Genomic DNA, 27,099 nt, shown 5'->3' with positions numbered 1-27,099 from the left:
CAAGACAAAGTGCTCTTTTTAAGTAACAGGTAAACAATAACATTGTTGTGGGGTATATCCAGACCAGAAGCTGGCAGACAAGAAGGCCACTCGAGGTGAAACAAAATTGATTCAGAATTGATTCAATCTATCCTGCTTCCCTTTATCCCTACATCTGAATATTTCAGTAGTCAACTTAAGCAATGAAGCAAATGGGGTTAGTAAGGCACAGTTAAAACCCTGTTTGGACCCCGGGATCAGGGCCAGCTCAGCTCCATTAGAGAAATGAAAGGTTGAGATACTGCCCTCAGATATCTACTGGTACAAAGCAATACATAAGTAAAGAGGCAAAAGTTGTATAGATAGATTGGCAGAAAGAAAAAAAGACAGAAAGAGAAGAGAGGAGCGTGATTGTAGAAGCATGCCCCTCTACAATCACTCTCCTCTCAAACCCAAAGGGTTTGAACTGAAGCACAAAGCTGAGACCAAAGCTGCTGACCTTCAGAAGGACTGATACATAGAGAGGTAAGACAGACAGACAGACAGACAGACAGACAGACAGACAGACAGACAGACAGACAGACAGACAGACAGACAGACAGACAGACAGACAGACATGTGGTGAGGACACAGCAAGAGACAAGTCAACACAGACACAATTGAACTAGAAAAAGCATTTCCTCGATATACACCAATACAAAGACTCAATGAAAAGTTGAATATATCCACATTTACAATAACATCCGTTGAAAGCTGAACATTTTACAGTTTGAATACATTTAGCTAATGTATGCAGAAGTAGTTAGTCACAAAAAAGTGTACTGACTAAATGAAGAAGGGTAACAAGCAACGAGGTGTACTCAGTGCCCAGCAAGCACACCAAATACAGAAAAAGCCAACTGATTGAAATTGGGCATAGATTTTGGGTGATGGAATAACGTGACCTACTTTATACAGTGCACTGTATAAATATAACAGGCTGCCACCATCTCTCAGTTTGCGCATGAACGTTTTGGACCGACAGATAGTGCCTTATATTAGCTAATCTAATCCTTAGATTACATCTCCTCTCTTTATGTGTGTCCATCAATCTCTGGGCAGCAGGCAGCCCTCCGGTTATGTCCCACAACTGTAAGGTCAAAGCTGGCGTGTTCTCTTGAGAGTCTTTGAGTGGCCGGTTAGTTTTTCTGCTTAAGGCTAATAACACAAACTAGAAATTCCATGGAAATCTTGCATTTTAAGGTTAATCTTAATCTAAGATGCTTCATGCCACCAGGCCACTGAACCTCTTCCTGCTTACCCATTGTAAACTGCACCATATTAGAAAGTGTCGGTTGACGCATCATCTATTCGCCTTGAGTCTGTCTCCTGCAGAGATGCCTCATGTTGTCTTGTTTGTATGCCTGCCTGTCTCTCTGTGAGACAACCTATTCATCCGTCACTGCATCTCAGTCTCAATGTCAAAATGTCCTGGCCTCTGGCCACCGTACACAGTTCCCACGTGAGCCTGAATTTCTCTACTTTCATTAAGCCACGCAGTCGGACCAATTGAGGCCACCAAGCTGCTAAGAGCACAACCAAACGATGGAAAAGTAAATGAGTTTGAACGCTCCAAGGCCATTTCCACGAATGGATAAATGCCTCTGTGGCTGTGGCGGTTGTCACGCATGAATATGAACAAAGCTGAGACCCCCCCCCCTCTCTCTCTCCATCTCTGTCTGTCTCAGTGGGAGGTGAACCTGAGAGACTGAAATAGCAGCATGGACATACATGGAGCTGTTGCTGATTATAAACCGGTTCTGAGGGGGACCGGGGAGAGGAGGGTGAGGGGCACTGTCGGGTGAAGTCACGCTCCGTTAAGCTTGACCTTAAGACATCCATCCGGCTGCAGAAACACACCAGTGTATGTGTGTGTGTGTGTGTGTGTGTGTGTGTGGAAGCTCACCATATAGTATCCAGGAAGTAGTTTCTGTAAGAACTCTGCCTCCTTGTGCATGACTGTCTTGATGATGAATTCGTCGTCCCTGGTCAGATAGAAGACTGATCCGCTCGCTCCGGGATTGGACAACTCAATCAGAGGCTCATTACACAGGGAGTACTGCAGGTGCACACACACACACACACACACACAGAGAGAGAGAGAGAGAGAGAGAGAGAAACCCCAGTCAGAAATAGTTAAAAAGCAGATCCATAACAACCCACGGAATGGGAAGCTTTGACACGTTCAATGATTGTAGTCAGGAAGTTAAAAGGCAGTGACAACTCTGGTGTAATGCATCCGTGCCACAGAAACCACAAGGAATATCTCTGACAACTCCTCTAATGCCCCTTTTCAGAACACATCAGTGACTGGATCACGGCTCTGCGTACAGCGTACTACTGCACAGCTGCTGGATCAATATCAGTGGATGACGCACGCACGCACAATCTTTGTGGGAGACATTAAAACCAATTTCTGCACCTGCGTCACTGTGATGTGTAGCGTAATGACACTCGCACACATACACACACAGACTGTGGGACGTGGGAAAACAGCACACAAGTTTATAATGTCACTGAGTCAGAGGTAATCTAACATCTATTAGCACTTGAACTTGTACTTTGATAGGCTCGCATGACATTAGCCATGCTTACCATCACATAGTCATAGTCAGTGTCAGTGTAACAGGCAGAAACAGTGCAGTCTGCCCTGACCCCTACACAGTACGCATCTATATGCTCAACGTAGCCTGACAGCATGTCACGGGGTCAGAGTCCCCAACCCGACTGCATGTCACTTCCCATCTCTCTCCTCATTTAAAAAAAAAGAGTGCCGTCTGCGTATGTATTTAGATTTTATTTTTCTGTATGTCTCAACTACACCCCTTTTTCATTTTTAAGAGGTGCAACCACTTTATTAAGGAGCTTTGTGTGTGGCTGGCTGGCTGACTGCCTGGGTCTGAGCACGAAAATAACGTTTGGTTGATGATTTCAGGTGTGACAGTACAGTACAGTACAGTACAGTACAACTTACTTCACACAGGTGTGATTTTAAAAAAATCTCCAAAAATGACCAGAATTATTTTGTCTGTCTGTCTGTCTGTCTGTCTGTCTGGTCCTGTGCAAGCATTTTTGTAAACAAAAATTTCAATCAAACCCCACAAGCACCTAGAATCTAGATGGTATTCATGGCATTGATGATACCAGTCTAAGAGAGAGGGCAGATAGGAGAGGGCTAGCGGTCTGGCCCGGGATGACATTGATGGACAACACACACACAGTGTGTGTGTGTGTGTGTGTGTGTGTGTGTGTGTGTGTGTGTGTGCGTGCGTGCGTGCGTTGCCTTGCGTGCTCCCAAACTGCTTACATCTTAGGGAAGAGCAGTGATTCATGCTAAGCCCCATACTGATGGAGAATGACAAGCTGCAGACCTTCCTCCTCTCTCTCTCCCTGGCACTCTCTCAGGCACTCTCTCCATCCCTCCTCTCACGCTCTATGTTCTTCTATTATATCAGACTCGCCCTTTCGTTCTACTTCCTCGCAGAGCCTTTCTTTTAACAGACAAACATTAATCTTCTCATTTCTAATTAGCTCTCTGTCTATCATCTCTCTTCTTCTTACCCATCCTCCTCGCCGTCTGTTTACCAGTAGCCACTATCCTGGAATTTGGTTCCATCCACAGGCACCCAAGCAACTCAACCCAACCTTAACCACTTGAACCCCAGTATTCCTATTCTGAGGGGAACATTCGGCAAAAATAGATGTAAATCGGCTATTTAGGAGATATGGGGGTCCTATCGCGCCGCGCAATGCCGTGGCTCTACCCGCTATCCGTTAATTATGCACAAGGCAGCTAGCACTGGCCATAAACAGTATCTTACGGCAGTGTTACCCGCAATAGACTATGGCGACTCCCTTATTTGTGCCTGGAAGTGAAAGTGCGTTTCCGCTTCTCAGACCACCCAAAAAAGCGGTCCAAGTAGAGTTACGCAAACTCTGTTCACTTCATGGGGCCAGTCCAAAGGCGGCTATTCTACATAGACTTCTATTGGTTTGTCCCTATTTAAAGGCTTCAAGGGACAACCGGAAGTTTACGGAATCGTGACCGTGCTGTTTTCTGCCCCCTCAATATCGCAACTCTTCTATTAGATGGCTCTGGATCCACTTTACTGAGAGTAGAGGGTTTAAGTGGAGCCTGATTTAAACATAGTCATGCGATGGTGTATAAATTAAGCTTTAGCTTTTGTATGTTCACTCTCAAGAAAGTATTGTCTTTAATTAAATTTCAAGCAGTTACTGTATGTATACGGAATAAAAGAGTCTCACCAGATAGTCATCCGGTCTGATGCCGAACAGTTCTCTGAAATAGCGAAAGGCCACAGGAGCGTAGGTTTTGAAGCGGAAGTCTGGGAAATGGTGGGCTGGGGTCAGGTTGCTACCCTCACTGAAACACACACACACACACACACACACACACACACACACACACACACACACACACACACACACACACACACACACACACACACACACACACACACACACACACACACACACACACACACACACACACACACACACACACACACACACTGAGTGTAATGAAGGGATAATTCTCTGCTCTTCTCTTCCGTTATAATAAAAACACTAATAAAATACAATATATACAGTATATTCACACAATGCACATATTAATACCAAGTCCTATTCCAAAAGCTTATTATTGATACTGTAAATGCATGGACAGGGTCTTGTTTGTAAGTACCTGGGGAAGAAGATGCTCTCCACCACATAGAAGTCCTGCATCAACACATCTCTCTCAGGCTTGGAGCTCAGGTTGCCCACAGTGTAGCCGATACCCAGCTGGATGGCTCCTTTCAGGGCGGAGGACGTCGTCTGCAGGTGGGTGAGGGACAGAGAGGTAGCAGGGTCAGATTGGGTAGAAGTGAGTCATGTTACAGGATTATAAAGTAGCTATGTAATGTTACTAGATTATAATGGGGCTATGTTACAGTATTATGAAGTGAGTTATGTTACAGGAGTATAAAGTATAGCTACCGGTATGTTACAGGGCCATAACAGAGCATTACAGGATTATAAATGAGCTATGTTACAGGATTATAAATGGGGCAACAGTGTATTTCTTTCTTTCTTTTTAAAACGATTTAGAATAGTCAAAACAAATGTGTTTACCTCCCCCCCTAGTAATCTAGACACAATGAGATTGCACTCTGATCACTCAAGAGACACATTTTAAAGATTTATTTTAGGTCAGTGTACAGAAAAACAAGGGCAGCGAGATGAAGAGAAAGTGAGAAAGGGGGTCGGATTCGAACCCATGTCCTCGGGCCCACAAGAAGCATATTATGGTCTGTGCACTAAGGCTGATCGAGCCACCAAGCACTGCTCAAGACACAATTTATTTAGTGCAATTTAGTGCAATCAGACACCCTGTAGAAAAAAGGTACATACTGACGAACCTCCGAATCCACAGAGCGGCAATAGGTGTCAAGTGGCAATCATGAGAGCGCAAGTACAGGGCAGCACTCTGTGGATTCGTCAATAGGGGCACAATGCTGTAGTGGCTGCACTTAAGTACCTTCTTGTATGTAGTCTCCCCTGAAGCGTCCACCCCTCTGTGGCCCATCTTCTTCCCCTGCCCTGGCAGGCCTGAGGATCCGGGCATCTGAGAGGAGAGACAATTAAAGAGAGATGCAGACTCACATGAATCAACAGCTAATTATGGATCCAGATACTAAAGTTAGATAATTATTCAAACTAGAGAGGTGCCCGTGGGGCCTCTGCGGCGGTGCCCATTGGGCACTGGTCTACTTGGAACGATGCAAGTTGGAAATGCATGCCCCACCCAGATATTATGTCCCTTTTATGCCCGACATCAGAAATTCAGAATGATAATAATTATGGAGTGTTGGGATGTCAGAACAGAACAGGCCAGCTTATGGAGTTCTGTGTCAGGCATGAGCCGCATGACCAAATATGGAGTCTTGTGTATATGAGAGGCTCTCATATACACAAGACTCCATATTTGCAGAGCAAATATTTTGTTCTGGTTACAAATACATTGTAGCAGCTGTGTGTGTGGAAAAGAGTATGCATGTATGTATATATATTGTCATATAATATATATATATATATATATATATATACAGTATATTGCCCCACCCTGCGTATCTAGGTGTGCCCTGGGATTTTTTGGCTATGAAAAGTGTGCCCTGGCAGAAAAAAGGTTGGGAAACACTGGACTAGAGTGAGGGATGAATGCTGGATCAAGCAGGAGCATAATATGATTCAATCATGACACTCCTTTTTGCATGGTCAGGATGTGATCCTTTGATCCGTACTGTACAGCACAGACGAGCAGACCAGAGGTGTGTATAAGAACAATGTTTGCAATAAACACAGTTTATTTTATTATTTATTGATTTTATTTTGTAATAGAATTTCCTTACAGCAGGCTTATGTTCATCTGTTGATTAAACCAAACAAGAAAGCTAGCAGTTATTTAGTCCATTGACATTATTCTATCACACTTCTATTCTATCAGACTCAGTTTGAGTTTTGCTAGCGTGTCTGATAAAGCAATGTGATTTTAACAGATGGGGTCAAACAGCATTGGCAAACAAATTGCCTGTATGTGCATGAGTAGTAGCAGATGGGTGCCGGTTTACCACATCAAGACACCCAAGTTGTCAGTCAGGGAAAGGATTTATTTAGAGTTTCAAAATTGACTGGGTTTATTTAACTTAAACCCTCAATATACTTAGTAAAATTGACCTGAGTCAGCAGCACATGCTTGGTCCGCACTTTTCCCCCTCTCTTTGCCCCAGAAGAAGGACGCTGCGGCTCACATTTTGAGATGTATCTTGTGTCGTCCTGTGTGGCAAACCTAACTCAACCCGTACCCAAGTAGACTAAAGCAAACATGTGGGACATAGTTTACAAATACTAACCTAGGTCTGATCCTCATATAAGGAAAACCTTTTGAGAGTAAGGGTTTATTACATTCCGTAGCAGACATGCACAGCTGGAGTAGGATGTCAGACAGTGAGTGGAGTAGTTATTCAAGTGGAGGATCAAAGAGAGGAGTTTAGATGTGAGGAGAGCATTACAGAGAGGGTCGTCACAAGGACAGCCTACCTCCGTGATATGGGCCTTCCTAGCAGCAGCATCTGAGGGAAAGAGACAGCAAGACAGAGAGAGAGAGAGACAAAAGAAAGATGTCCGTGTTAGTAGTTCTGAGAGGATGTGGACATGTTCCATTACCATCATTAGTGCTGGAACAAAGATAAAAACCCAAAGGGGTAGACACAGCAGTACAACATTACGCAATAAAACAGTCGAGCACACCTGGGGCCAACCAGTCAGTCAGCCATCAGTCAGTCAGTCAGTCATCGTGCACGTCACTCAATCAGTGGAACTGCAGCAGAGATGAACATTAGTCTCAACTCCTAGTACAATCTATTTATAACCCTAACCACTGTGGGCTGCACTGCACGGGGGTGAAGTGTCACGAACAGGCGACACACGATTCCCAGACGGCCTCTCTCTACCCATTGAGCTATGCTACAGCCATATATAGTATAGCGCTAGATTAGAGGATATTGCATAGATAGCATACAGATATAATGATTTGAGACTGGAAGAAGCGACATATTCTATTTTATTTTAACACATAGTAAGTAGCCTTGGAAACCAATGGTTCCCGATCAATGTGAGTGTGATGCATAGGTCAGATTTACCGTGCACAAGGTTAGCAGAGTTATGGTAAATGCCGATCCAAGGCATCACCTGTCGTTTGGATTTGTACTCTTTTGAGACCGAGTTGGACCTGTTGCTTGCAGAGATGGAGAGATTTATTTGAGACTTTGAGTTAGCCCGTTATTGAGTTTAATAAAAGACCATTATTGGACTAAATGTTCTTCCATCGTCTTTAACAGTGGAAGTTATATTACAGTTATATTACAGCACAAAGCTCTGTGAAATTAATGCTAGCATAGATGATCTTTAAGTATCAAAGATGTACAGTATTATTGTATAGTACAGGAATATTATGGGTTTTACCCTATTGCCTCTGCCATAGTCGGCAGAGGCTTAACAGTTAATAATGCGAGAGTCTGTCACGTTACAATGCGCTAGACCCCTGGGAGATCAATTGCTGAGGTAGAGTGCCACACTTACATCAGCTCCCATACTAGTACTCAACGTATGAACGTACAACTTGCCATATACCCAAGCCGTGCTATCATACGTCGCTGAGTTGGCGGGATCTAACCCATGACCTTGTGGTCCCAAGTGGATCTAACCCATGACCTTGTGGTCCCAAGTGGATCTAACCCATGACCTTGTGGTCCCAAGTGGATCTAACCCATGACCTTGTGGTCCCAAGTGGATCTAACCCATGACCTTGTGGTCCCAAGTGGATCTAACCCATGACCTTGTGGTCCCAAGGCGAGAGCTCTACCGACTTTGCTTGGTGGGACGATATCAGAGTGTCTGGTGATGCTGAAAAAGCTCCTCTAAAGTTGCTGCTCATCAACGTTTCGATCTTATTAGGATGGCATCAGGAGGACATATGACATATCGATATGTCCTGATGAAGATCTAATAGGATTGAAATGTTCTACATTCAAAATTATCTTATCTTTAATATCACAATCCAAATCATATCCATAACGTTACCTATGGAGCGCAGAGAAACATTTTGGTGATGCATTCTGTATAATGGCGAACAGAGATGCAAAGGAGATGAGGAGCAAAATATATCTCTGCCCTTGTTGCTCATGCAGTAGGCATCACTTTCTATGACATCTGCTTTTCATATAGTTCTGATTTCCCCTTCAATCTGCGATATAGGCCATTATTAAATCACCAACCGGAACAAGCCTATAGAACACAGGGGCTGATTAGTTCAGGGTGGTCCAGGAAGTCTCATCAAGTTCACGCAATGGAATTTTTTTTTACAATTAAGCGTACAGCAGGAAAACAACCTGTCTGAACACAGCACTGACAGGAAATCAATTATAAGGAATGTGCCCTGGCATGAGGTGCACTAGAACAGACCAATGCAAGACACCGACATAACACAGGACTATCATAAAGTACATGGAATAAAAGTCGATCATATAATATAATATCGTTCGGCATCTTTGTGACATGCCAAACATTCTTCCCTTCCTCCCCACACACACATAGGAACAGTTTTATCATGGGTATTGACTTTACTTCCCCCTCTTACGCACAAGATCGTTATCGGTATCGGCCGATCGTGAGAAAAACAATCGGTGACCGGGATCGCTCCCAAAAAACCTGATCGGAGCAGCTCTACTATAGAATATAAACCAAATAGAGACTAAAATAAAACAGAGGAGATAGTCACAACTTCATGATTTGGTTGCAGTTTGACATGAATAGAAGGGCACTGTGGCATTTCTGTGACCAAAGTCAAATGGTCTTATGTTTAGAAGATTATATATAAAAAGAAAAAGATAATTAGACCTTGGATGTTCTATCTTTTTCCGTACTTTGAGAACGGCATAATCATCTCAGGCAAAGCAGACAGATGGCAAATGAAACACGACTTTGATATTACAGCCAAAGACATTTTAAAAGACCCCCGACATCAGTGATATTTACAGCTAAAGACATTTTAAAAGACCTCCAACTTCAGAGGTCATTCATCCTAATGAGCCTGTTCATGCTGAGATAGGAAGCCCAAACTGCTGCGCGACGGCGAAGACATGGGAGGGATGGCATCTTCACACACAGCATGCCTTTTTCCCTCCTTTCTCCCTACCTGGCTTTACACGCTCGCCTGCATCTCGTGGATACCCATGTGACTGAGCAGAGCCAGAGAAAAGGCTGTTATAGCGACCACCCCCCCCCCCACACACACACCTTCATCTTCTTGCTGTCCCTACCTATGTTGAGCATTGGGTTGAGTAAGCAAAAAAATGTGCCAATGAATGAAATCCCAACAACCCTCACTGCGGGCAGCGAGAAGAAAAAAAGAAGAAGAAAGAAAAAGAATACAGTGCACATTCAAAACATGACAGCAGCCACTTGCCAAGGGTAGCCAAAGGTTAGATCTCTTTGCTACTCTGCCTTGGTAATATTATAATTGTTTGTGTGTGGCTATGGAACTGTGTGTGTGTGTGTGTGTGTGTGTGTGTGTGTGTGTGTGCGCTCGTGCGTGCGTGTGTAAATGGTTAAACCCACCAGTAGTGTTACTGTACATGTTTTACATAGTAGAATCCTCAGAATTAATTTGATTCCTTTAATAACTCTGAGACTGAGTGTACTAGTACAAACTGTAATAAAATGGACCCTTACCCTTAGTTAAATTACACTGTTAATGTGTACTGTGTGGCTGTGTGCTGTATCTTACTAAAGCCATCCCCCTTCCCTTCCACATGCCTACATCCCTTAAGGCTGCCTTGAGAGTTAAGCGTGTGTCTGTGCGTCAGTGTGTGTGCGTAGGCTGGTGTGCATGTGGGTGTGTGGCTGAAGGCTGAGGCCAGCGGGTTATAGGCATTGTGCATGCACCGTGCACGCACACAGTGAGCGTATGCCTGGCTGTGTGTGCATGCCCACTGGCAAGTTGCAGGCCGTGCCATAGCAGTCGGAGCAGGAACATGAAGGTTTGAGCAGCTCCTACACGGAGCCATCCTCCATTAGCCTTACAGAACCGTCCGCTAACTCTCTATTCTGCAAAAAACTGAATTATGAATAATAGTAGTATTATAAGTATTATTTATATCGTGCCGTGCTATGAGCTTTTATATCTGCTATCTTTTAATAATATATACTGTATATATATTTTAAAAAGTTAAACAAACATTATTAACACAAATCTTTGCTTCTGGGGTCCCTGGAACTAAATATTTGTGAGTTGTGGGGTCCACGGCCATGACATGAAAAGGTTTTGAGCAACAGTGCCATTGATATATACAGTAGAAACATACTGTAGGTTTTTCAGAAAACTGTTCATTTCGAATGCATTTTTAGAATTGGGTCACTACAATAGTGGTAGTGATCAGTGGAGAGAGTTGAGTGAGATATTGCAGTACTAGTATTTCTTCCTATATTTCCATTTTCCAGACCTCCTAATCGTGTTTTGTCATGAGAAAGGATGCTCATTTGATCTATCAGTCAAGTATCAGCCTCTGTAGCTGCATTTATTTCAGTGATCTGAGCTAATCTGATTGTCTCGAGTCTCGTTTATTCACAGCAGAGATAAGTGAACCAGTGACGGCTGCAGCCAATTACATTAATAATGAGACAGTTTTATTTGGGTACACCAGAGAGCAAGCTGGCATTAGTCAATAGTACTGTCAATGCTTCGTAACTGGTTCAAATCAAAGTGGTACAAATCAAACTGCTAATTGTATTAGCTGGCTTCATTCACTGTGTGACAGCAGGTCAACTGCGGTGGAGATATACAGCTCACTTCTATCCATCAATGGCAATTTAAACTAAAGGAGATAACAGAATACACAAAACTTGCAACACATCAATATAAATATAACATTGTGGTTGGCAACCTTCTTACCAATAATGGGAGTTGGCATTATGTAGATGTGGCATATGGAGGTACCAGAAATACATACTGTACCGCCCCCCCTGTAATAAGCTGTGATACTGTACACGAACCCATCCAGTATATGAACAATATAGCACGGCCGCACGCACGCGCACACAGTGTATACAGTGTATACAGTGTATACAGTGTGTGTTGTATATACAGTACAATGTACAGTATATACAGTACACAATGTATACACGCTAGTGTTTGTACAGTATGTACAGTGTACATACTGTACAAACACTAGAGGTTTGTGCCATACTCTGCACCACGTTGTGTGTGTGTGTGTGTGTGTGTGTGTGTGTGTGTGTGTGTGTGTATATACAGTAGGCCTATACAGTATATATATATACACTGAAATTGTTCAGAAGGAATGGAATGGCTGGGCAAAACAAACAAATAAATAGCTTATCATGTTGGTTGTTGCCCCGCAAGGCTGTTATCTTTAACAGCCTGCTCTTCTCTTGCCACCATTAACAGAATGGTCCATTACTACTGAATGTCAGTGGATGGTAACCGACCAGAGAGAAGAGGCAGGAGACTAGGGAATTCAAAGCTGCATCTTCTCCATCACCTCCCTCCCCCTCCTCCCTATCTCTCTGTCTCTCTCTCGGCTGCCCTTTGCCTCCTCTCTCTCCCTCCCTCTTTTCTATTCTTTCTCAGTTATAAGTGATCTCTCCCTGCAGGTGTTATCCCTCAGGGGGACTAGTTGAGCCTGTTATAAGTGATCTCTCCCTGGTGTTGTCTCTCAGGGAGACTAGTTGAGCCTGGTTAGGCCATCATCAATGACATCAGCTCTCGTCTACATCCGTGGTTCTCAACCTGTGCGCCCTGAGGATATTGCAAAGGCTCAAAATTAACTTTTCTTTTCCTTTACTTGGTAGTGATGAGTGATGAGTGATGACTCCTCCCCCTCGCCAGATTTGAAAGAATCTGGCGAGGGTTTACCCATGCTAGGCAAGTCTATGGACTTTTAATGTTTGTTGAGAGCACTAAACCCGACGTCAGGTGGCAGCCATGGACTAGGAGCACATAGGTTGGTTAACCAATAGGGAGCTGACATCCGTTTAAAGCGCTATAGTTTGATCTGCCTCTCTATACCAAGAAAAGATCGGGTACTGTCAGGTTAGGGCCCATTTGGTTCCATTTGTACACTCTCTTAGTTACATATTCCGATAAGGGTTCCTACTATATACCATTTAGCTGGCGTCTGGCGACCCCCTGAACTCCCTGAAGGACCCCTGGGGGTCCCTGGATCCCACTGTCCTACACACTGTGTCTGTGCATGTGTAAGCACAACAGCATCCATGTTGTTACCTGATCATAGCTGAGGGGGACGCGTCCCTCGTTTGTTTCTCTGATGATAGCTGAGGGGGACGCGTCCCTCTTTTGTTTCCACATTGTAACCAGTGCCAGCCGTTCTATAACATACATTTGTTGTTAGCACTTTTTCAGTCATTAGCATGCTCTGTACAATGAAGTATTGCCAAACAGAGATCAACTACTGCTATCTTTGTCAACCAAAACGGTTGCAATTTCCGGCCTCCAGATAATTGTCGAAACACTAAGATTAACAAACACGGAAGCCAAGTACAACATCCAAGTCAGTGTTCATTTAATCTTTACACAGTACACAGTGATTTTTCACTGTTAATGAATGCATTAACCTGCATGAATATCACCAAATGAATAGTTTGATGCAGAACTAAATGGAGCCTTTCATTTAAGAGTTAATTTGAAATGATTTTCGCCATGTATGGTCAAAATCTGTGATGCCGGAACATGGGACTCATGACCTGTCTGTCTGTCTGTCTGTCTGTCTGTCTGTCATTGTTGTCATTGACATTCTGCATCAAATATCCCCACAGAGATCCAACCTACTCAGGAGTTCAGTACAGAATACAGATGTGACCAAATCCAATCATCCACTCACAATGTGAATATGCTGCACATGTAAGTATAGTTGCACTCTCTCTCTCTTACACGCACGCACGCACGCACGCACGCACGCACGCACACACGCACACACACACACACACACACACACACACACACACACACACACACACACACACTAACCTTCAATTCTCATACAGAGAATAAATTATATTCCATGTTTTGAAATACCACACTCATACGAACACTCTGTATATGAGAGGAAATATATTTTGAGTGCTTAAAATGTACCTAGGATGCTATTTATGATATGATAATGTATATCTAGGGTCTGAATATATATTTTCAAATACAATTTGAGGCAGATTAGTGCCTTATAAATATTTAGTAATAGACATTTAGTGATTTAGGGTCAAATTACCTTACAGTAACAGACTAACAGTATAATATCATTGCAGTTGGGCAGAAACCTCATCTCCATATTTCAACACACACACACACACACACACACGCACACGCACACGCACACGCACACGCACACACACACACAGTTCTTTTCTCTCCCACTTCCCTCGTTTCCATGGCGCCCCAATTGAGGTCAACCAGGTTTTTATGAGTTGTGCACGTGTGTCGGGTATCAACAGACACATGCTGCCTTCTACATGCGCCCTCTGACGAGTCCGGGGGAATTAGCATTGCATATAATTATAAAACATATTCACTCATCTGCATTGCATTATACATGCCAGACCAGGAGGACAGTGGAGTGGACACACTCAAGTTCTCTAATAAGCACCGTTTGCATTGACTATATTAACACTCCATGGCAGTTAGGGTGATGTTAAAAGATCAAGCCGCATCCATGCCTTCACAGTCGGCAACCGACATGGTGATGCACGGATTGCACGCATCACCATGTAAACACTAAACGGACAGACGGATGAATCAAGAGCCACAACATAAAAGAAGCTAAAAAAAAACCACAGAATCACAGAAGAAGTGAACAGTGGACCACATCCACTTACTGAAACAATCAGCTCAATATGTAAATGAGGCATACAAAACAGATCAAGATGAAAGCATGCCCTGGGGGCGCCCGCTGGCCAAGTGGTCCAGGCACATGCCACATACACTGTAGGCCTGACAGCGCGTTGCATGTTCGAGTCCCGTTCATGACGACCTGCATGTCTCTCCCCTTCTCTCTCTCCCTCTTTCCTGTCCATCTTCACTTGATACTATCAATAAAGGCAGAAACGCCACAAAAAAAGCATGCCCTAGCCTAGAACACTATTGTGCGTGTGTGTGTGTGTGTGTGCGTGTGTGTGTGTGTGTGTGTGTTAATTCTTCATTGATCCGACCCAGTTGGGATCAATAAGGGTGGCCCCGTAGATGAACTAAGTAAGAGACAGTCTCTTAGCGATGCTCTGTTATTGTGGCAGAAGCTTAGTAATGGTGCTCTAGATATCGATTAGTTTTGACTCCTTAAAGCAGCATTTGCTTACTGTGTCAAAGGGCTCTGACCTTATCTACAGAAAGAAAAACACTCAATAAGATATTTGTAAAAATAAATTAGGAAAAATCTATGACTCAGCCATTTTTAGTCCTGGATTGATAAAACTGACCCGGTTGTCAATTTAGCCAGTAAATAATACTTTTCCACTATATTCAGAGTTGGAGAAAGGAGAAGCCTGGGAACCTTGTGATCCCAAGATGTCTGCTCCACCTCTATAACATATGCTGCAACATGGCCTTGTGTGTACATTGAGTGTATATAGGCCTTAAACCTGGACGCGGAGAGAAGCAGCCTTCTCTGCATAACGTATCTGGAACAAATTCTGCTACTCTGTTTTAAGTACATTTCTGTTTGCCACAGACTTTTATTAAGGTTTTTGATTAATTTATTATGGTGCACTGTTACTCTATTGTCATATTTTGTTTTATTTGAGCTTATTCTTACTGTCTCTGCACTTTGTCTGAATAATATGAATGTTTTGTCTGTATTTGTCACAGGATACTCAGGATTAAACTCATGCTGGTTCTGTTCAACATCTTCTGTCACACATGAATGCACACGTATATCTTTGTAATTAGTTTAAGGCACATTAGGTGAGACGAAAGGTTACTAGTACTACATATACTTGGGGCATGGGCTATTAGAGACAGTATTGGCTAAAGGCTTATGTTTTGATCGAGGGAACTTGAACAGATCCGAAGTCAGAACCATCAGCATACTTCACCTCAGTCTTTTGTCTCAGTAGCAGGTCAGCTGGGGTTTCGGTTTTTCCATGACTGCACTGCTTTGGCCCTGCCCTCTACTCCCTCTGGCCATGGTCCAGCATGTAAGAGTAGGCTGTGCAGAACAAGTCTCACGCATACGCATGAGACTTTCTCATCCAAAGGAACAGCATCAAAATAATGACTTGCTAATGTGCTAAGCTGTGTGCTATGCTCATGCATGCAACCAGACGCACGCACGCACACACACTACATGTTGCAGACTAAGCAGCATGGCTAAAGTCAACCATGAAAGAAAATAATTTGCCTAATTAGTCTCCCAAGAAAATGTGTCAATCATGTCGGTACACATCCACTTCCTTATGATCTCAGTATTAGTTTGAAAACCCCGTCTATTCAACACACATCCTCACAGCGCGGGAAAGAGACTCTTCATATGCTGCTGCGGACAGTGCTTGCATACCATGCAGTGTATGGTATATGCGAGTATAACACTGCGGACGCCTGGAGGGAGCAGAGACTAGAGAGGAAAGCCTTTCACTATGCCAAGTCAACTGAGTTCCCATTATGATCAATAGTGTCAGGCGGGCAGGCAATAAAAAGCTTCCTGCCCTCCCTTTTTTCATCTGGCTGGAAACATCCCTCAGAGACATGGAGCCGAGAGCTGCTGGATGATGAGCCATTCATGGCAGAGTGGACCAGTACCTCTGGCTCTGACCTGCTCCTGCTGATGAATGAAACTCAAAACAGAGCCTTTATTGAAACAGCGAGTCTGTATAAGAAATATGCTTTACATAACAACTCTGTTCTCTTATGAAAAGGTTATTAATAGAAGGCACTACGGTCTAGTCCATGTTCCTTGATGCCTATATACAGAGACAGACATTGTCATGATAGTCATAATAGTAATTTGTTAATTTTTCAGTTTTGGTTCACCGCTTGTCTTCTTTTAGTAGCTGCTAGCAATACCACAGTAAGCTTCTGAAACTAATGCAATTTACAGTCTGTGCTAAATCGATAGTATGGCGTCCGTCCAGTTAATTTATGTTCAGTTATTCCACCTCTAGATACTCCTTCGACTGAATCTGCCAAGTAAGTGCCAACCTCTCACTCCAAGATACATATTGTGAAGGTCCCAGATTAGTACTTGTGGAAAGCCTGGTTTCTACTAGTCTGACTGCGCTCAGATCTGGTCTACTGCATGTATGCGGCCATTTCCGTACCAGAACCATGCATGTACGCATGCTGCGAGTCGCACGTCTGAAAATAATTGAAACAGCAATAAAAGCATGCACTGTCCATCAATATAACATAATGAACATTCCGACATCCGGACTGGGGCCAGCCCTACTCCGCAGCCACAAGGCCCTCACCAGGTCCACTCCTGCTTCAGTAATCAGTATATAACACAAGTCACTTTTACAGAAGTCAACATCCTGACAGGTTGAGTTAAATTGTCTCTACTGGCTGCTATTATACATTGGCTGAGGTAGTTTACTGATGCTTCCACATAAATATATTACAGATACTCTCTGGTAATAATAACAACAACATTAACCCGGAACCGGAAACACTGAGTTCACCATCTTTTCCCCGTGCTCTTAAAGGCACAATACCTCTTGGGTGAAAGTCTCTCACAGTCTCAAGATGTGGGTCACCACCACACAGGCCCCCCCAGAATTCACCCACATAAAAGTAATAAACAGCATGAAGCCACACCCAAAAACAATCGCTCCCAGTCAGTGAACAGTCCAAAAGAGAACAGTCAACGCGGCGGGGGACGGATTAAACGTCCAAACCGGCTGCGCTGCGCAGGAGGGGGATCGGTTTTGGGGGCAAAATCGGGGGACGCCCACGACGCGGGGGTACGGCCAACCGAACCGGCACATCAGCCTCCAAGTGAGCAGGTTTCAGACGGTCTATAGCAACCCGCTCAGGCCTGCCTCCCATGTCCACAACAAAGTTCTTAGCACCAGGTTCCAGAACCCGGTAGGGCCCGTTGTTGTTTTTTAACCAATGCTCAAGTCTCCGATCTTCTGCTCCTACTCTTGATCATCAAACGCACTAAGGAGGAGATACATTTAGATTCAAACGTCTTAGTTCACAGTTGCTATGAAAGCGAAAGCTGTTGAAATGAAATGAAAATCCCGGCAGTTACTGTCAGCAGTCACATAATTGATTCTTCTCATTTCCTGCAGTCTGATCTCTATCAGGAGTCACAGCACATTTCGTTCCAAACTGTATGACGTTCCTAATGGACTATAAATGGAAGAGGTGGTTATGAAAATGTCTTGTTTATTCTAACCGTAGTGGACTCTGACATGGGCCAGGGCTACGCTACAGCACGCCTTTGTCTTCATAGTGCATGTGGGTTCGGTTCAGCCCTGCTCTGCCAAGTCTTAATGTGTGCACTATGAAAATGTCCTGCTGCACACTGTGCCCACTGCCCAGTAAAAAAATAACAATCTTGAGTGTCCTGAAACTGGGGGGGAATTGATCATGTGAACTTCCTCTGGTTGAGTACCTGTGAGCATCCCTCACTCTAGGCAGGTAGCCCAGCAGGTACAGAGGCATCTGTGTGTGTGTGTGTGTGTGTGTGTGTGTGTGTGTGTGTGTGTGTGTGTGTGTGTGTGTGTGTGTGTGTGTGTGTGTGTCTCTCTCTAAACATGGAAATGAGAGGTTCTAATAACTAAGAACAAGGACCCTTCCTATCTGAACGCCACCTCACACACCCACCCCCATACTGCCATAACCCACCTCCACCCCCAGACCCGAGCCATATTTGTGCCACATTTTGGAGGCAGTTGGACTATGTCAATTTGTAACTTGTCAATTGTAACACCCCCCCGTCAACACACAAACGCACAACACTAGATGTGACATTTGTTGATATGCTGTGGAAGTGGAGACAAGAAGGAAGGAGAGGCGAGACAGAGTGTTTCTATGGAAGCAGCTAGGGAGGAGTTAACAGCATGAAGACATGAACAAGCAGGGTGGAGAACTGGAGATGAGCTATTTGGATCTTGCTGCGGTTTGTTCTTGCTGACAGCAGCACAGGCACCTCCTCACGTTAGGTGACTCAGTAGTAGCCAGGTAATCCAACTACAAAGAGGCCTAATTCATGCCCTGTCACAGAGATGCCTCATGCCTGTAGAAGGTTTATGACAGAAACGTTGCCTTTATATATAATAAAAGCTTTCTTTATTTTATAGAACATTGGGGAACCCTGGTCAAGGAGGTATAGGTTTAAGTGGTTAACTTAATATGACCACTGGTTGTCCTTTGGTATTATCCTGAAGAATGCTCCATTGCCTTCTCCTCAGGCATAGGCTTTAGCAAATAAGGCTAACATTGAGACAACCACAGCTCTGTCAACACAGACCAGTCTCTGCAAGTTGGCACCAAAGAAGCAGGCCAAGCCCAATAAATACCAATAATATTTCGCCAACGTGACTCACACGGTAAGTAAGGTAACATGTTTTTGAGGCACCAGTAGCAAGACCTAGTGTAGACAGTCACACTGACAGCACTGCTTTTGTGACAGCCTGAGGCATACAGTTGCCTCCACACACGAGGAAAACATTGGAAATCACAAATGACATGAGCCGCCCTCTCTGGTGTGAGGCTATGCTGTTAAACGTAAGTAATTTCAGCTATGCTCAGCTCAGATAAAATTAATGCCCACGGACAAAGAGCACTGAACAACGCGCCGGGTTTCTGGGAGAAGTCACTGACAGTATGAGTAAAACGGCCAGAGGCTGATAATATGAACCATATAATAAATGTAATGTAGCACATCCTACAGTTTGCCACAGGTGTTGTTGGGACTGCATGACCTGGCCTCAGTGGAGACAGGGAGATTGGAGAGAAATGGCGATAGTTTGCACTGCAAAGTGTATATACATGTACTAATGGTGGTGCATATCCTATTTTCTTTTCTTTATTTATTTGCGGCAAATGAGGAGAGGCAAGTGCCATTGTAATTGATATGAGAGCGGTAAATGGGTGGCAACATACTTGACATACTACAAGAGAAATGCTATGCAGCAGGCTTCATAGTCATCTAGAACCGATAAATGAACCCTAGTCTGCTCTCTGGTCCAACAATAAACTCAACATCTCACAAGAGTTGTGAGCTTGTAGATCTGCTATTTTTGCAGAATGTTTGTCAATTCTTGCAGAATATTCAACTGTTTTGCCAAATGTTTACTTAACATGCCCAGAATATGGACACATGGGTGAATGTGGTTCATGAATGAATGACATTACATTCTCAACGCACAGAATCATTAAAATTAAATAAAAACATTCAGGCTCCACCATCTCTCTCTTTCATTCTTCCACTCTGCAAAGATGGCAGGCATGTCATTCACTCCAACAGACAATGGAATCAAACCCCTTGAATAACAATCAGGGAGACACACACCAGCCCAAGTACGTGCAGCTTTGCAGGTATAAACCTGGCTTACGGTCGCTAGTTTTCTAGTTCTAGTAGCGACCTAGTCATGATTGGCTGCCTCCTAACTCCTAAGCCAATGGGTGTCTGAACCCATACTCTGAAACGCCGCAGCACGGAAGTCTGAACCCATACTCTGCAACGCTGCAACGCGGAGCGAGTGGCAACAGCAGTCTAATGTTATGAGCCTGTCTGAGCAGCAGCATTGTCCAGAATACTGTAAAAATATTTTTGTCAAAACACAGCATTATTATGAGGCCTAACATTAAGAAAAGATAACAAATAGGAATTGTCAAAAGTCAAAACACATACTGTGTAGGAGCCAAAATATACATTTTGTTTGTTGTTTATTCTATTTGTTTATTTTTTCCCATGCTTGGGTTTTCGATGTGCCACAGCCCTTACTTGATTGATGAGCTCCTGCTGTGTGTCTGCTAATCATGGTACTTATGTCAGCTGTGTGTCTGGGCAGTGGCATTCAGTGAGAGAATGGGGGTGAGCTCTAGGCTCAATATTTTCTGTTGACCGTTTAGTCGTTTAATCGTTTTATAAGTATACCTACGTTTTCATTTATCAACATCTTCAGTACATTCTTTTTGGACCTTGTTTATTTGCCAATAAATCAACTTAACTATAATAAGAACTTTTCTGGATTGATTGAAACGCGTCACACAGTTCCTGCCGACAGCTCAGCCTCATAGCAATACTTCTATTTGAATTGATGGGAAGAAGTAGTCGCTACAACATTGTCAACAGAAAATAAGATCTGGAAGGAAACATTGGAACATGGAGGACATCGCAGCAACAGTTGTACTTTGAGCGGCGCCTCAGTATCTCGGATTGGAGCGAGATGAACCGCCGCAGCGGTGAAAATATTTGAACACGCAGCAGCGCATCACAGCCATTAGCGGTGAGATACAATTGTATTAGCACGCCAATTCCTTCTGTGTATTTGGTTGAATTGAACACAGTTGGAAAGAAGTGCTGCCGCTGGTCCATTGGGGACTATTGATCGTTGGCTGGTGTTGTGTGCGCGCTGCGCTGCATTGACGCAATTGACTGGGGTTACGGCTGCTCGTTTCACTGGGGTTGCTTACCGTGAATTCTTTCTTGTATATTGGATGGAAATGTCAAAATGAGTGACACAAACGTTACAAGTACAGACACAAACGAAATGGATCTGGAGGCTCAAATGGAGGAGGAGGAGTCACGGAGGAGGACGGTCAAACTCACGGCTAAAGCGCTGTCAAATAAAATTGAAAAGTATCAGAAAGACCGTAAATCTTATGTGAAACAAATGCAAGAGCTCACAAAGGAAATAAAAGGGCTTATGAAAAATGCTGTGAAACAAACGCAAGACCTCACAACAGAAATAAGAGGGCTTATGAAAAATGATGCAAATGTAAGGGATGTGCAAAGCACAATGGAGAAACTGAATGAAATGTATGAAAATGCAAAAGCAGCACATAATTCAGTAATTGTCTTGATTCCACAGGAGGAGGTGGAAAATCAAAATTTGTGGTTTTCACGTGTCATAAAGCACCATTCAGATTTCAGGGATGATGTAAAACTGTGGTTTGATATGATTGAAATGCCAATTCATGAAATGATTATTGTGAATGAATCAATTCCTGCACAATCAGTAACTGAAGTTGAGCCAGTTACTGAATCTGTTCATGTGGAAATTAATGTTGGACTTGCACAACATATTGAAATACCTGTTGGACAGGAGGTGGAACTGGAAACTATGGAAATGACTGATGGGCAGCAGGACAAATTGCTACCCACTAATGCTCAAAGGCACACACAATCACAACATGTAACTCAGTCACAACAGGCAACAGAGTCAGCTGACTTACAGGAAACAATCCAACCTGGCGACAGTGTGTCAAACATAACCAAGAAAACAAGGGGTTCTAAAGCTTCAAGTACAGAATCCGCACGTTTGAAAGCTGAGGCAGATATGGCTGATCTCATTGTTCATCAAAAAATGATCCAGAATAGACATGCCCTAGAGGAGCAAATGGAGAACCTGCGAAGACAAAAGGAAAGGCTTGAGCTGGAAACGAACATGGCTGCTAATGCGGCAAGAATGAAGGTTCTAGGCTCAAAGCGATCCGGTGTTACTATTCAATCTTATGTGACAGATGGAATGATGTCTTATTTTGAGAAGGCAAAGCAGGCTGCTGTTTACACAACACATTTACAACCCACTCAAGGTCAAGTTCATGTGCCCTCACAACCCACTGTTGGCAGGCAGGCACCAGCACCTATAACAACAGGTGGCGCTGTGGCTCCGCTCCACTCACTGACAGCAACTACAACTACAGAGAGAGCTGTTGGGCAATCGGCGCCAGCGGGCACTGTGAATCAGACTGTACGATCTCGCACAACAGCAGCACCCGTGGAAAGCCAAATGGGCACCAGAGGTACAGTTGAACAGGACAATAATATATATTCTGTCATGGAGAAGCAAAATGAACTCACAGCTTTACTCATTCAACATCAATGTCTGTCATCTATGCCGAAAAAGGAGATTCACGTTTTTGATGGTGACCCACTTCAATATCACACATTCATAAAATCCTTTGAACACAGCATTGAAACCAAAAACCCAAATCCGACAGATTGTCTCTACTATCTGGAACAATACACCCAGGGACAGCCCAGGGATCTTGTGAGGAGTTGTCTACATATGGTGTCAGACAGAGGTTACAGAAAGGCAAAATCTCTACTAAAAGAGCACTTCGGCAATGAGCATAAGATCTCTACAGCCTATGTGGAGAAGGCTCTGTCATGGCTGTCAATCAAAGCCGATGACACTAAAGCTCTGCAAGCGTATACTCTCTTCCTACGAGGATGTTCTAATGCAATGGAGGACGTAGACTACATGCACGAGCTGGATATGCCATCTAATTTGTTGACCATTATAAAGAAGCTGCCTTACCGTTTAAGAGATAAATGGCGATCTGTGGTATGTGATTTTCAGGAGAACCACGGCAGAAGGGCAAGATTGAAAGGCATTGTCATTTTTCTCGAGAAACAAGTCAGAATTATAACAGATCCCATTTTTGGCGATATCAAAGACACTCCAGAAAGCAAAGACACAAGAAGGTCCAGGTCACAACCTCTTCACAAAACAAAAGGAAGTAATTTTGCAACCACAGTGACAGCCGCAAAAGAGAAGGAAAAGGAAGGTCGTTTTGTGACGAAGAGATGTTTATTCTGCCAGGGTGAACATGCTCTAGAACTGTGCCCAGAGCTTGAGAAGAGGGCACATAATGAGAAATTCACATTTCTAAAAGAAAACGGAATTTGTTTTGGATGTTTGTGTAAAGGACATGTCAGTGCTACATGTAGAAAGAGACTCAATTGCAGCATTTGCGGCTTAAGGCACCCCAAAATGCTGCATATCTACCAAAGAACAAAGGAATGGAACAAAGACCCAGTTGAAATGAAGGAGACTAAAGAAAAAGCCATAGCTTCCGTGCTGACAGGTGGTCTAACTGGGGCCGGTGAAGATAAATGCAAACTTGCAATCGTGCCGGTTCAGGTAAAGGCCAGGAAGGGGAACACGACAGTACATACATATGCATTCCTCGACCCAGGTAGCACGGCATCGTTTTGCACAGAGAGGCTCATGGCTAAACTAAACCTTCATGGAAGGAAATCCAACATATTGTTGAGAACTATGGGACAAAAGAAGGTTATTGAAACACAAATCGTTTCAGGCCTAGAAGTGGCTGGACTGAACAGCAATGAATTTTGTATTCTTCCAGGCATGTATACGCAGAGGACTATGCCTGTGAACAAAGGAAACATACCACAGCAAAATGACATCGATCAGTGGCCTCATTTGAGGAATATTCACCTACCTGAACTTGACTCTGAGGTGGAGCTGCTGATTGGCTCAGATGTTCCCAAGGCACTGGAACCTATTGATGTCATCCGGAGTGTGGGAGATGGACCGTACGCTGTAAAAACCATGCTTGGTTGGACAGTTAATGGGCCATTAGATGGAAAGACTGACTATGCGCAAGACCAGTCAGTTATAAGTGCCAACCGGATATCAGTTGTGAAACTTGATCAACTATGGGAACAACAATTCAAGACAGACTTTCCAGAGTGCAGCAGAGACGACCAAGAACACTCAAGAGAAGACCAGCAGTTCTTGAATTCAGTCTCAGCCTCTGCTAAGCTTGTCAATGGGCATTATTGCATTGCATTGCCTTTAAAGCAAAAGGAGATATTCATGCCTGACAACAGAAGTGTGGCTGAACAACGCACACTGAACTTGAAGAAAAGGTTCAAGAAAGATTCTTCTTTTCATTCTGAATACACCAAGTTCATGTCTGATATGATATCTAAAGGTTACGCTGAGAAGGTACCAGACAACGTCTTGGGACGCAGTGATGGCGGAAAATGGTATCTACCACACCATGGGGTTCTACATCCACAAAAGAAAAAGCTTAGAGTGGTGTTCGACTGTGGAGCTACGTTTCGAGGAGTTTCACTGAACTCTCAGCTCTTACAGGGGCCAGACCTGACCAGTTCATTAATTGGAGTCTTGGCCAGATTCCGTAAAGAGCCTGTTGTCATCGCTGCTGATATAGAAGCAATGTTCCACCAGGTGAAAGTACCCACTGAAGATCGAGACTTGTTACGATTCCTCTGGTGGCCAGATGGAGACTACAGTCAGAACATGATGGAATACAGAATGACTGTACATTTATTTGGAGCAACTTCCTCACCCAGCTGTGCAAACTTTTCTCTTAGGAAATGTGCTGAGGACAACGTCAACCAGTTCAGTGCTCAGGCTGTAAATACCATCATGAACAACTTTTACGTCGATGACTGTCTGGCATCAACAGATACAGAGGAAAATGCAATAGCTCTGTATCATGAACTACGAGCAATCTGTGTCAAGGGAGGCTTTATACTTACCAAGTGGATGAGTAACAGTCGTCAAGTCTTGACCGGCATACCCGAAACCGAAAGAGCAAAGGAAATGAAGAATCTTGATTTAGATCATGATGATTTACCTGTGGAAAGAGTGTTAGGAGTACAATGGTGCGTCCAATCAGATGTATTCAAGTTTAAAATCATCTTGAAAAACAGACCTCTCACAAGAAGGGGAATCCTCTCTGCAGTCAGTTCTGTATATGATCCCCTAGGAATGTTGGCTCCGGTAGTCTTAACTGCCAAGAAGATCCTGCAAAAGTTGTGTAGGAAAAAGATTGGTTGGGATGATGCAATTCCAGATTCTATTACAGAGGAATGGATGAATTGGATTCAAGATCTTCATCTATTGGAAGATTTCAAAGTTGACAGATGCTTCAAACCCACAAACTTTGGAACAGTGACATCTGCTCAACTGCATCATTTCGCCGATGCGTGTGAAGACGGTTATGGAACTGTCACGTACCTTGTACTGTACAATAACCGTGGCCAGGTACACTGTAGTTTTGTGCTGGGGAAAGCAAGAGTAGCTCCTTTAAAACCAGCTACTATCCCTAGAATGGAGTTGACTGCTGCTACCATGGCAAGCAAAATGGACACACTAATGAGAAAAGAGCTGCAGATGGAACTGGCAGACTCTGTATTTTGGACCGACAGCACATCTGTGCTCAAGTACATCAACAACAAGACTGCAAGATTTCGAACTTTTGTGGCAAATAGAGTTGCTGCAATCGTCAAAGTCTCACATGCACACCAGTGGAGATATGTTAACTCTGTTAACAACCCAGCAGACATGGCTTCGAGAGGCTTGACAGTTAAATCTTTTCTGAAGAAAACCACATGGGTGTCCGGTCCTCAGTTTCTTCTTCATCCCCAGGAAGAGTGGCCTCAGAATCCTGACAGGTTGGAAGAAATCTCAGCCAAGGACACTGAAGTAAGGAGCATGACTGTAAATGCTGCTCAGATAACATCTGAAGAAGTGGATGCAACAACATGCTTCATTCATCACTTCTCATCCTGGGCTCGTTTGAAGAAGGCTGCAGCATGGATGCTCAGATTTAAAGGACTGTTTCTCAGCCGTATCAGAAAAAGAAAACAAGCCACTCAGCTGCACAAAGATGACATCCCACAAAGAGAACTGCGATCTGCACAGAAGGAGACAAGAAAACATGAAAACCAGAAATGGCAAGGTCTCACTATTGAAGAACTGGCTACTGCTGAGATGACCTTAATCTGCTTCTGCCAGAAGAAGAGATTTGCAGATGAAATCTCAAATCTGAAAAAAGGAATGAATGTTAAGAGGTCAAGTCACATTCATAAACTCAATCCCGTTTTGGATAACGAAGTGTTAAGAGTTGGAGGGAGACTTGACAGAGCAGCAATGCCAGAAGAAATGAAACATCCTGTCATACTGGCCAAAGAGCTTCATATCTCAAATCTGATTCTTAGACATATTCACAAACAGGTGGGACATGGTGGTCGCAACCACATGTTATCCAGACTACGCCAGAAATATTGGATTCCTGGTGCCACTGTTGCAATCAGGAGAATCATGTCAAAATGTGTTGTTTGCCGCCGCATCAATGCTACTCCAGGACAACAGCAGATGGCAGACCTGCCTATTGACAGAATCTCTCCTGATGAACCTCCATTCACATATGTGGGAGTCGATTATTTTGGACCCTTTGGAGTGAAACGTGGAAGGAGTATTGTGAAACACTACGGTGTCATATTTACATGTTTGGCTGTAAGAGCGATTCATATTGAAGTGGCATCATCACTTGAGACAGACTCTTTCATAAATGCACTTCGTCGTTTTACAGCAAGACGAGGTCAAGTGAAAGAATTAAGAAGTGACAATGGGACTAATTTTGTGGGAGCACAGCGTGAGTTGAAGGAGGCGATTCAAGGCTGGAATCAAGCCCAGATTCACAATGTGATGCTCCAAAAAGGAATCAATTGGATCTTCAATCCCCCTGCTGGCTCACACCAT

The 27,099-nt window shown here is 43.7% G+C and overlaps 1 protein-coding gene across 1 annotated transcript in view; it reads right to left on the bottom strand.

Moving 5' to 3' along the window:
* pip5k1ca (phosphatidylinositol-4-phosphate 5-kinase, type I, gamma a) overlaps nucleotides 1-27,099 on the bottom strand; it is a 60,367-nt gene that overhangs the window by 25,146 nt on the left and 8,122 nt on the right. Inside the window, exons 2-6 of the mRNA XM_080769810.1 lie at nucleotides 7,117-7,148; nucleotides 5,558-5,644; nucleotides 4,724-4,854; nucleotides 4,285-4,402; nucleotides 1,925-2,077 (exon numbers count right to left, since the gene is read on the bottom strand). Coding sequence (XP_080625936.1) covers nucleotides 1,925-2,077; nucleotides 4,285-4,402; nucleotides 4,724-4,854; nucleotides 5,558-5,644; nucleotides 7,117-7,148 — 521 coding nt within the window. The remainder of the gene's footprint in view (nucleotides 1-1,924; nucleotides 2,078-4,284; nucleotides 4,403-4,723; nucleotides 4,855-5,557; nucleotides 5,645-7,116; nucleotides 7,149-27,099) is intronic.

Source organism: Protomyctophum bolini (genome assembly GCF_963924005.1).
Source record: "Protomyctophum bolini genome assembly, chromosome: 8".
In the NCBI taxonomy this organism is placed as follows: Eukaryota; Metazoa; Chordata; class Actinopteri; order Myctophiformes; family Myctophidae; genus Protomyctophum; species Protomyctophum bolini.
The sequence above is the reverse complement of the archived record's forward strand: the minus strand, read 5'-3'. Positions and strand labels throughout refer to the sequence as shown.